This window comes from Microtus pennsylvanicus, chromosome 1 (genome assembly GCF_037038515.1).
Source record: "Microtus pennsylvanicus isolate mMicPen1 chromosome 1, mMicPen1.hap1, whole genome shotgun sequence".
NCBI classification, from domain to species: Eukaryota; Metazoa; Chordata; class Mammalia; order Rodentia; family Cricetidae; genus Microtus; species Microtus pennsylvanicus.
Genome location: NC_134579.1, coordinates 145,182,065 through 145,194,630, shown reverse-complemented (window position 1 = coordinate 145,194,630; position 12,566 = coordinate 145,182,065). Strand labels below are relative to the sequence as shown.

The following is a 12,566-nucleotide window of genomic DNA, read 5'->3' as shown; positions in this document are numbered from 1 at the left end:
GGGTTCACCTTCTTACTTAGCTTCTAGTGGGAAGTACCCTACAACAGATGGGCACAGGAGATCGCTTCCTTTGTATAACCCCAGCAGCACAGACATTAATGGCAACATTGAATAAATGGGACCTACTAAAACTGAGAAGCTATTGCAAAGCAAAGGACACTGTCACTAAGACAAAATCGCAACTTACTGACTGGGAGAGGATCTTCACCAACCCCGCAACAGACAGTCTTTGGACTGGAGAGAGAGGGGGAGAGGAGTGGGGGGAAGGGGAGAGGGGTGGGAGGAGGGGGAGAAGAGTGGGAGGAGGGGGAGAAGAGTGGGAGGAGGGGGAGGGAAAGGGGAGGCTGGGAGGAGGTGGAAATTTGTTTTTTTTTCTTTATTCTTCTTTTATCAATAAAAAAATGTTAAAAAAAATAAAACAATAGAAATGAAAAAAAAACTGGGGCACTGAACTGAAGAGAGAATTCTCAACATAAGAAGTTCAAATGGTCAAAAGACACTTAAGGTCATGCTCAACCTCCTTAGTGGTCAGGGAAATGCAAATCAAAACAACTTTGAGATATTATCTTACACCTGTCAGAATCCATGCAAATGGATGGAAATAGAAAACACTATCCTGAGTGAGTTATCCCAGACACAAAAAGATGAACATGGGATGTACTCACTCATAATTGGTTTCTAGTCATAAATAGGGGTCACGGAGTCTACAATAGGCGAACCTAAAGAAGCTGAGTAAGAAGGTGAACCCAAGGAAAAACATATAGTTATCCTCTTGGATAAGGGAAGTAGACAAAATTGCCGGGGAGAAAAGTGGGATCTTGGGGGTGGGGTGGGATGGGGGTAAGAGGAGATGGGGAGAGAAAAGGTAGAAGGGAAGGAGGGGGGACTTGGGGAAACAGGAGGATCGGGATAAAGGAAGGTTGGATAGGGGAGCACGGAACCACAATTCTTAGTTAAGGGACCCACTTTAGGGTGGGCAGGAGAAATGACATTAGAGGGGCTCCCAGGTGCCCAAGCTGAGGTCCCCAGTTAGTTCCTTGGGCAGCTGAGGATAGGGAACCTGAAATGACCCTATCCTAGAGCAATACTGATGAATATCTTGCATATCATCCTAGAACTTTCATCTGGCGATGGATGGAGATAGAGACAGAGACCCACACTGGAGCACTGGATTGAGCTCCCAAGGTCCCAATGAGGAGCAGAAGGAGGGAGAACATGAGCAAAGAAGTCGGGACCACGAGGGGTGCACCCACCCACTGAGACAGTGGAGCTGATCTACTGGGAGCTCACCAAGGCCAGCTGGACTGTGACTGAAAAAGCATGGGATAAAACTGGACTCTCTGAACATGGCAAACAATGAGGGCTGATGAGACGCCAAGGACAATGGCACGCGGTTTTGATCCTATGCAGTGTGCTGGCTTGGTGGGAGCCTAGCCAGTTTGGATGTTCACCTTCCTAGATATGGACGGAGGGGGGAGGACCTAGGACTTACCACAGGGCAGGGAACCCTGACTGCTCTTCGGACTGGAGAGGGAGGGGGAGAGGAGTGGGGGGAAGGGGAGAGGGGTGGGAGGAGGGGGAGGGAAATGGGAGGTTGGGAGGAGGTAGAAATTTGTTTTTTTCTTTCTTTATTGTCCTTTTATCAAAAAAAAATTCTTCACAGATTTTTTTTGATTCATCCTCCATGTTTATTCTATTATGCAAATCAATGATTTTTAACAACATTTTTTTTTTAAATTTTCTGTGGAGGCATGTCCCTCAAAGTGACTGGGCATGACTGGACCACATTTTACCTAGAGGCCTATGAGAGAGCTTCCCAAGGAGTTTCCCAGTGGTACCAGATTACCTTGTTTGTCTCTTGTTGATCTACATTTATTGGTTCACTGTAGGCTTTTGCTGCATCTTCTGTATAATCCAGAAGATTGAGACCTTCTATTTACACTATCCTGAGTGAGGTAACCCAGACCCAAAAAGATGAACATGGGATGTAGTCACTCATAATTGGTTTCTAGCCATAAATAAAGGACATTGAGCCTATAATTCGTGATCCTAAAGAAGCTAAATAAGAGGGTGAGCCCAAAGAAAAACATATAGTTATCCTCCTGGATAAGGGAAGTAGACCAAATTGCTGGGGAGAAAATTGGGATCTTAGGAATGGGGTGGGATGGGGGTAAGGGGAGATGGGGAGAGAAAAGTGAGAAGGGGAGGATGGGGCAAACTTGGGGAAACGGGATGATTGGGATAAAAGAAGGTTGGATAGGGGAGCAGGGAAGCACATATCTTAATTAAGGGAGCCATACTAGGACATTGAGCCTATAGTTCATGATGCTAGAGAAGCTAAGTAATGAGGTGAACCCAAAGAAAAACATATATAGATCCAACTGGAAATTGGAAGCAGACAAGATTACCTGACAAAATTTAGGAGCATGAGGGCAGAGAGTAGAAGGAAGGGAAGAAGGGGAAGAGGAAGGAAGTAGTTGAGTGTTGGGGAGAGCTTGAGGGAATGGGAGAGTTGAGATGGAGGAATGACAGATATGAGAGCAAGAAAAGAGATGTCTTGATTGAGGGAGCCATTTTGGGGTTAGCAAGAAACCTGGCTCTAGAAAAATTCCCAGTAATCCCCAAGGATGATCCCAGATAAGACCCTAAGCAATAGAGAGGGTGTCTCAACTCGTTTTGCCCTGTAGTCAGACTGATGATTATCTTAAACATCACCATAGAAACTTTTTCCAACAACAGATAGAAACAGAGACAGAGACCTGAATCAGAGCACTGGACTGAGCACCGAAGATCCAGTTAAAGAGTGGAAGGAGGGAGAGTATGAGTAAGGAAGTCAAGACCATGAGGGGTTCACCCAAAAAAACATGCCTGAGATAATGGGAGCTCACCAACTCCAACTGAACTGGGGATGAATGAGCATGGGATCAACCTAGTCCCTCTGAATGTGGTTGACAGATGTGGCAGACTGAGGGGCCAATGACAATGGCACTGGGATTTGTCTCTACTGCATGTACTGGCTTTTGGGGATCCTTTTCTCCTTGGATGTATACCACGCTCAACCTGGATGTAGTGGGGAAGGCCTTGGACCTTCCACAGGTCAGGGTGCCTTGTCCTCTCTTAATATTGGAGAAGGATGGGGGGATGATTTGTGGAGGACTGGAAGGGAAGAGGGAGGAGGAGAGAAAGTGGAAATTTGGATTAGTATTTTTTTAAAGTAATAAAATGAAATAAATGTCTTTGAGCCTATAACAACTCCTATATTTAATAGGATACTCACCATTTCCTTTGAGGAACCATTCAAAATAATTTATCAGAGAGTCTGGATTCTTAATAAGGTTTGTCTTATGCAAGAAAAAATAACCAGACACAAGAACATCTCTGGAATTTCTGATGACATAGATCATCTAAAATGGAAAAACATATACATGAGGGTCAATATAGTCATTCACCACTTTTAGCTAAAACAATTTATATAAAATGTCAATCAAAAATCATGAAATTTCCAAAGACATTTGTTAATTTTATTTGGAAAAATCATACTTAAGTACAATATAGTCAAGATCCTCTTTCAGTCTTTAATTTGATTTACAAATACATAACAGCAAAATGACTGAGGTCACTAATACTGTAAAAAACAAAAACAATGATAAAAGTTCAACACTGATTCTATAGTTGTAAAAAAACAATATCTCACTGTGTGAAATATCATCCATCTGCTCTGAAAGAGCAACTTATCTACACAGAATATTGAGTACTGTGCTCAATCAATCTGCGATATGACAAACTTTTTGGTTTCTGTAACTATAACTGCCAAATATAACCCTCAAAACAGTCATGGTGCAGAGCTTAAAGCCAATGTGCCATTAACCAGTGGTGAAAACAAAGACCTACAGGAAACTAAGAAATGAAAAGAGTCAGAGAAAACAATTTCCTTTGGGGAAAGCATAACTATGGGTCACATAAGTCTGAATGCTCATCCCAGAAAACATACAGACAAGGAACATTGTACAGACAGAGCTGATTGTAGTTAAGTATTTATAAATATGTAAATATGTATAAATATACATGTACAATAACAATCAATGAAAAAAGCCCATAAATTTGAAAGAGAAAAAGGAGGGCTATATAAATGAGTGTGGAGGAAGGGGATGGGGGAGTGATGTATATAATTAAATTATAATCTCAAAAATAAAAGAAATAAATTAAAATTAATAAATTTAATAAAAGGATACTTATATTTTGAACCAATGCCTTTGTGGCATTATTCAAGAATTTATCTCTTTATGCCTCAATTTCTCTAGTCAAGAGTTTGTCAAATTCAGATAACACACAAACACATATTTTTGAATGGTCATAACTCAATTGTGATATTTTTTTATTGATAAAAGAATAAAGGAAAAAAAACAAATTTCCACCTCCTCCCAGCCTCCCCTTTCCCTCCCCCTCCTCCCACTCTTCTCCCCCTCCTCCCACTCTTCTCCCCCTCCTCCCACCCCTCTCCCCTTCCCCCAACTCCTCTCCCCCTCCCTCTCCAGTCCAAAGAGCAGTCAGGGTTCCCTGCCCTGTGGTAAGTCCTAGGTCCTCCCCCCTCCGTCCATATCTAGGAAGGTGAACATCCAAACTGGCTAGGCTCCCACCAAGCCAGCAGATTGCATAGGATCAAAACTGCGTGCCATTGTCCTTGGCTTCTCATCAGCCCTCATTGTTCGTCATGATCAGAGAGTTCAGTTTTATCCCATGCTTTTTTTGGTATTAGTTCAGCTGGCCTTGGTGAGCTCCCAGTAGATCAGCTCCACTGTCTCAGTGGGTGGGTGCACCCCTCGTGGTCCCGACTTCTTTGCTCATGTTCTCCCTCCTTCTGCTCCTCATTGGGACCTTGGGAGCTCAGTCCAGTGCTCCAGTGTGGGTCTCTGTCTCTATCTCCATCCATCACCAGATGAAAGTTCTAAGATGATATGCAAGATATTCGTCAGTATTGCGCTAGGATGGGGTCATTTCAGGTTCCCTATCCTCAGCTGCCCAAGGAACTAACTGGGGACCTCAGCTTGGGCACCTGGGAGCCCATCTAGGGTCAATTCTCCTGCCCACCCTAAAGTGGGTCCCTTAACTAAGAATTTTGGTTCCGTGCTCCCCTATCCAACCTTCCTTTATCCCGATCCTCCTTCCCTTCTACCTTTTCTCTCCCCATCTCCCCTTACCCCCTTCCCACCCCACCCCCAAGATCCCACTTTTCTCCCCGGCAATTTTGTCTACTTCCCTTATCCAAGAGGATAACGATATGTTTTTCCTTGTGTTCACCTTCTTACTTAGCTTCTTTAGGTTCGCCAATTGTGATTCTGTGACCCCTATTTATGGCTAGAAACCAATTATGAGTGAGTACATCCCATGTTCTTCTTTTTGGGTTTGGGATACCTCACTCAGGATAGTGTTTTCTATTTCCATCCATTTGCATGCAAAATTCGAGAAGTCATTGTTTTTTACCGCAGCGTAGTACTCTAGTGTGTATATATTCCATACTTTCTTCATCCATTCTTCCATTGAAGGGCATCTAGGTTGTTTCCAGGTTCTGGCTATTACAAATAATACTGCTATGAACATAATTGAACAAATGCTTTTGACATGTGATAGAGCATCTCTTGGGTAAATTCCCAAGAGTGGTATTGCTGGGTCCAGGGGTAGGTTGATCCCGAATTTCCTGAGAAACTGAAACACTGACTTCCACAGTGGTTGCACAAGATTGCATTCCCACCAGCAATGGATGAGGGTACCCCTTCCTCCACATCCTCTCCAGCAAAGGCTATCCTTGGTGTTTTTGACTTTAGCCATTCTGACAGGTGTAAGATGGTATCTCAAAGTTGTTTTTGATTTGCATTTCCCTGATTGCTAAGGAAGTTGAGCACGACCTTAAGTATCTTTTGGCCATTTGAAGTTCTTCTGTTGAGAATTCTCTGTTCAGTTCAGTGCCCCATTTTTTAATTGGGTTAATTAGCATTTAAAGTCTAGTTTCTTGAGTTCTCTATATATTTTGGAGATCAGACCTTTGTCTGTTGCGGGGTTGGTGAAGATCTTCTCCCAGTCAGTAGGTTGCCTTTGTGTCTTAGTGACAGTGTCCTTTGCTTTACAGAAGCTTCTCAGTTTTAGTAGGTCCCATTTATTCAATGTTGCCCTTAATGCCTGTGCTTCTGGGGTTATACCTAAGAAGCGATCACCTGTGCCCATCTGTTGTAGGGTATTTCCCACTTTCTCTTCTATCAGGTTCAGTGTTTTCGGGCTGATAATGAGGTCTTTAATCCATTTGGACTTGAGTTTTGTGCACGGTGATAGATATGGGTCTATTTTCATTCTTCTACAGGTTGACATCCAGTTGTGCCAGCACCATTTGTTGAAGATGCTTTCTTTCTTCCATTGTATACTTTTAGCTCCTTTATCGAAAATGAGGTGTTCATAGGTTTGTGGGGTAAAATCCGGGTCTTCTATACGATTCCATTGGTCGACTTCTCTGTTTTTATGCCAGTACCACCCTGTTTTCATTACTGTAGCTCTGTAATAGAGTTTGAAGTCAGGGATGGTAATGCCTCCAGAAGATCCTTTATTGTATAGGATTGTTTTGGCTATCCTGGGTTTTTTGTTTTTCCATATAAAGTTGATTATTGTCCTCTCCAGATCTGTGAAGAATTTTGATGGGATCTTGATGGGGATTGCATTGAATCTATAAATTGCCTTAGGTAGAATTGCCATTTTTACTATGTTGATCCTCCCAATCCAAGAGCAAGGGATGTCCATCCATTTTTTGATATCCTCATCAATTTCTTTCTTCAATGCCTTAAAGTTCTTGTCAAATAGATCTTTCACTTCCTTGGTTAGATTTACCCCAAGATATTTTATGCTGTTTGTGGCTATCGTGAATGGAGAAGCTTCTCTGATTTCCCTCTCTGCTTCCATATCCTTTGTGTATAAGAGGGCGACTGATTTTTTGGAGTTGATCTTGTATCCTGCCACATTACTAAAGCTGTTTATCAGCTGTAAAAGTTCTTTGGTGGAGTTTTGGGGATCGCTTATGTACACTATCATATCATCTGCGAATAACGAAAGTTTAACTTCTTCCTTTCCAATTCGAATCCCCTTGATCCCATTATGCTGTCTTATTGCTATTGCTAGAACTTCCAGCACTATATTGAAGAGGTATGGCGAAAGTGGACAGCCTTGTCGTGTTCCTGAGTTAAGCGGGATGGCTTTGAGTTTCTCTCCGTTTAATTTGATGTTAGCTGTCGGCTTGCTGTATATAGCTTTTATTATATTTAGGTATGACCCTTGTATCCCTAATCTCTCCAAGACTTTTAACATAAATGGATGTTGAATTTTGTCGAATGCTTTTTCAGCATCTAATGAAATGATCATATGGTTTTTTTCTTTCAGTTTATTTATATGCTGGATTACATTGATAGATTTTCGTATGTTGAACCAGCCCTGCATCTCAGGAATGAAGCCTACTTGATCATAATGGATAATTTTTCTGATGTGTTCTTGGATTCGGTTTGCCAGTATTTTGTTGAGGATTTTTGCATCGATATTCATGAGTGAGATGGGCCTGTAATTCTCTTTCCTGGTTGAGTCTTTGTGTGGTTTTGGTATCAGAGTAACTGTAGCTTCATAAAAGGAATTTGGTAATGACCCTTCTGTTTCTATATTGTGAAATACATTAAGGAGTATAGGTATTAGGTCTTCTTGGAAGTTCTGGTAGAATTCCGCATTGAAACCATCTGGTCCTGGGCTTTTTTTGGTAGGGAGGTTTTTGATAACCTCTTCTAATTCTTCGCGACTAACAGGTCTATTTAGATTGTTCACCTGGTCCTGATTTAACTTTGGTAAATGATATTTATCTAAGAAAGTATCCATTTCCTTTACATTTTCCAGTTTTGTGGCATATAGGCTTTTGTAGTAAGATCTAATGATTCTCTGAATTTCCTCTGTGTCTGTGGTTATGTCCCCCTTTTCATTTCTGATCTTATTAATTTGCAAATTCTCTCTCTGCCGTTTGATTAGTTTGGATAGGGGTTTGTCAATCTTGTTGATTTTCTCCAGGAACCAGCTTTTTGTTTCATTGATTCTTTGGATTGTTCTCTGTGTTTCTATTTTATTGATTTCAGCCCTCAGTTTGAATATTTCCAGTCTCCTACTCCTCCTAGGTGAGTCTGCTTCTTTTTTTTCTATAGCTTTCAGGTGGGCTGTTAAGTCTCCAATGTGAGCTTTCTCTGTTTTCTTTAAGTGGGCACTTAGTGCTATGAACTTTCCTCTTAGGACTGCTTTCATAGTGTCCCATAAGTTTGAGTATGTTGTTTCTTTATTTTCATTGAATTCCAGGAAGACTTTAATTTCTTTCTTTATTTCTTCCTTAATCCAGGTGTGGTTCAGTAGTTGACTGTTCAGTTTCCATGACTTTGTGGGCTTTCCGGGGGTAGCCTTGTTGTTGAATTCTAACTTTAATTAATGGTGATCTGATAAGACACAGGTGGTTAGTAATACTTTTTTGTAACTGTGGATGTTTGCTTTGTTACCGACTATGTGGTCGATTTTCGAGAAGGTTCCATGAGCTGCAGAGAAGAAGGTGTATTCTCCCTATTTGGGTGGAATGTTCTATAGATGTCTGTTAAGTCCATTTGTTTCATTACCTCCATTAGTTGTCTTATTTCTCTGTTAGGTTTCTGTCTGATTGACCTGTCCATTGGTGAGAGAGGAGTGTTGAAATCTCCTACTATTAGTGTGTGCGGTTTGATGGCTGCCTTGAATTTTAGCAATGTTTCTTTTATGTACGTGGGTGCTTTTATATTAGGGGCATAGATGTTCAGGATTGAGACTTCATCCTGATGAACTGTTCCTGTTATGAATATAAAATGCCCCTCTCCATCTCTTCTGATTGATTTAAGTTTGAAGTCAACTTTGTTAGAGATTAGTATGGCCACACCTGCTTGTTTCTTAGGTCCATTTGCTTGATAGGCCTTTTCCCAACCCTTTACTCTGAGTAGGTGCCTGTCTTTGTGGTTGAGGTGTGTTTCTTGTAAACAGCAGAACGTTGGATCCTGTTTTCTTATCCAATCTCTTAGCCTGTGCCTTTTTATAGGTGAGTTGAGACCATTGACATTAAGTGATATTAATGACCAGTGGTTGTTAACTCCGGTCATTTTTTTTTTAGTCGTAGAGTTTGTGTGTATCCCTTCTTTGGTTTGTGTTGATGAAGGGTCTCTAGATGTCTGAGTTATTGTGGTCATTATTGGATTCCTTGGTTAGTGATTTTCCTTCTATTACTTTCTGTAAGGCTGGATTTGTGGCTGCATATTGTTTGAATTTGTTTTTATCCTGGAAAATTTTATTTTCTCCATTTATAGTGAACGAAAGCTTGGCTGGGTATAGTAATCTGGGCTTGCATCCATGGTCTCTCAGTTTCTGCAGTACATCTATCCAGGACCTTCTGGCTTTCATGGTTTCCATGGAAAAGTCAGGTGTAAGTCTGATAGGTTTACCTTTGTAAGTAATTTGGCCTTTTTCCTTTGCCGCTCTTAATATTTTTTCCTTATTCTGAATGCTTTGTGTTTTGATAATTATATGGCGAGGGGATGTTTTTTTTTGATCCAGCCTATTCGGTGTTCTGTATGCTTCTTGCACCTTCATAGGTATATCTTTCTTTAGGTTGGGAAAGTTTTCTTCTATAATTTTATTAAATATATTTTCTGGACCATTGAGCTGCACTTCTTCTCCTTCTTCTACTCCTATTATTCTTAGGTTTGGTCTTTTTATTGTGTCCCATATTTCCTGAATGTTTTGTGATGAGAGTTTGTTGGACTTGCTGTTTTCTTTGATCAGTGTGTTTATTTTCTCTATGGTATCTTCAGAATCTGAGAGTCTTTCTTCTATCTCTTGTATTCTGCTGGTTATGCTTGTTTCTGTAGTCTCTATTCGTTTACCTAGATTTTCCATGTCCAGCCGGCCCTCTGTTTGTGTTTTCTTCTTTGCCTCTATTTCAGTTTTCAAGTCTTGAACTGTTTCCATTATCTGTTTGATTGTTTTTCCTTGGTTTTCTAGGGTATCATTCACTGATTTATTCAATTCTTCAAACTTTCTGTTATATTTCTCATCCATTTCTATAAGGGCGTTTTTTGCATGCTGTTTAAGGGCGTCAATCACTTTCATGAAGTCAAACTTTTCTCCTTCTTGATTAAGGTGTTCATGTCCTTCCGTTGTGAGGTCGCTGGATTCTGGTGGCTTCATGTTGCTTTTCAGTTTGTTGGGCGAATTCTTGCCTTGGCGTCTGCCCATCTCTTCTTCCAAATACTCCCTTATGGGTCTTCTTTTACCAGATCAGGTCTCCTTGCCAACCCAACGCGGTCTCCCCAATGTTGGCTCTCCTGGCACCAAGGGATCAGGTCTCCGTGCCCAACCCTGGCTTGTCCCAACGCTGGTTCTCCCCAATGCTGGTTCTCCCCAACGCTGGTTCTCCTGGGGCCGAGAGATCAGGCCTCCGTGCTGGTTGTGCAGCTCGCAAACAAAGCGTCTACTCTCCTTGGTGCAGGCAGGCCATAGAAACAAAGGCAGTGGGGCCCGCCCGGGCGCCCCGAGGACTGGGATCCAGCTCCCAATGCCTCGCGCCAAAAGAGGGCGGGGGGCCCAAGTGGGGAGGGCTCTGGACGGAAGCTGGGTGGGCCAGGAAGAAAGAGGCAGTAACCAGGGAATAGAGGTCCTGCAGAGAGCCCAAGAAAGACAGGAGGCCAAGGGACCCCCGAGATCCCTGTCCCTGGCTGGCGCCGTGGGCCAGAAACTCACCCCAATGCTGGTTCTCCTGGGGCCGAGAGATCAGGCCTCCGTGCTGGTTGGGCAGCTCGCAAACAAAGCGCCTACTCTCCTTGGTGCAGGTAGGCCATAGAAACAAAGGCAGTGGAGCCCGCCCGGGTGCCCCGAGGACTGGGATCCAGCTCCCAATGCCACGCGCCAAAAGAGGGCGGGGGGGGGGGGGGCCCAAGTGGGGAGGGCTCTGGACGGAAGCTGGGTGGGCCAGGAAGAAAGAGGCAGTAACCAGGGAATAGAGGTCCTGCAGAGAGCCCAAGAAAGACAGGAGGCCAAGGGACCCCCGAGATCCCCGTCCCTGGCTGGCACCGCGGGCCAGAAACTCACCCCAACGCTGGTTCTCCTGGGGCCGAGAGATCAGGCCTCCGTGCTGGTTGGGCAGCTCGCAAACAAAGCGCCTACCCTCCTTGGTGCAGGCAGGCCACAGAAACAAAGGCAGTGGAGCCCGCCCGGGCGCCGGGAGGACTGGGACCCAGCTCCCAATGCCTCGCGCCAAAAGAGGGCGGGGGAATTGTGATATTTTTATGAGAGGTAGTTCTTCTAAGAGTGTCTTTGCAGTTTAAGCATTAAATAATATTAAGTTCTGTGGTGGAGGGACTTCCAGTAAATGTTCTTACTAACAAGAAGCTATGAATATTTCTGATCCTTTCTGTAGTTCTTCTATCAGGAACATGGGTGATTCCTGTGGTTACAGATCTCAATGGACAGCTAGACCCAGCAAGACACAGTGGATACAGATGAACCATAAATGTTGAACATCTACATGTTTCGATGCCTGTTCATGCTGTTTTACCTATGAGGTAGTCTTGTTGGGTGATTCACTCACTGTTCATGGCGTATTTATAGGATCAAGATTAGCTAAGTAATTAATTAATTACTTACTTTGGTGACAGAAAAACAGTAATATCTACTGTACACTATACTTTTAACTCCATTGACGTGTATATGTAGTACTTTGAGGCTCTAATGTGTTGTTCCACTTTCTGTCATATATCTGCCAGGATCACTGTGTGGTGATTGACATCATGGTACTTTGATTTAGTCTGAGGCGGGAACACATCAATATGACCTAGTGCATGAGAATCCCAGATTTCCTCCCTCAACCTACAAAATCAGAGTCCATTTAAAAAAGAGCTCCAGGGTCTGTCAGGGTAGAATAAGTTCAATGAGCATTTGATCAGGGATTTCTCAATTACTGGATACTGACCTTGGCCTTGGAACTGAAGAAAAACTTGGGGAAAAGATGGAAGGGAAGATGAGAGCTGATGAGGCGTGGTCCTTCCTGATTGATTAAAATTGGATATCCTATTTGAGCCTCTACCCAGGGTGAGCGTTCCCAGATGGGCACAGATTGAATCCACTGGGGATTCCCCTTGGTATGAATCAAGCAGACAATCTCAATCAGCCAGTTAGTTCCTGAACAAGAAGGAAATTTGATGGTGAGTAATTTCAACATTATTTATTAAAAAGCCTCAAGTAGAATTTACAGTCACACTATTTACACTGCAGCAGTTTCCAAGTACACAGAACTGTGGTATGCATAATGTCTACATGGTGTTAGCACAAAGTATATTGATCTAACACATCCCCAATGCTGCACTTGGAAAAACTGAGATTATACTCAGTATACTTCACCTGTCTCCTAAACATACCTAGCAGTCCTGGACGGTCATCAGTCTACATTCTGGTGCAGTGAATTTGAATATCCCAGATATTTCACAGGGATGAAG

At 42.7% G+C, this 12,566-nt stretch overlaps 1 protein-coding gene across 2 annotated transcripts in view; it reads right to left on the bottom strand.

Annotated features, from left to right (window-relative positions):
- The window catches only part of LOC142860339 (sulfotransferase 2A1-like), a 124,922-nt gene that overhangs the window by 110,678 nt on the left and 1,678 nt on the right, over positions 1 to 12,566 (bottom strand). For both annotated transcript variants that reach the window (XM_075991472.1, XM_075991463.1), the window contains exons 2-3: positions 12,044 to 12,252; positions 3,278 to 3,404 (exon numbers count right to left, since the gene is read on the bottom strand). In XM_075991472.1, coding sequence (XP_075847587.1) covers positions 3,278 to 3,404; positions 12,044 to 12,252 — 336 coding nt within the window. The remainder of the gene's footprint in view (positions 1 to 3,277; positions 3,405 to 12,043; positions 12,253 to 12,566) is intronic.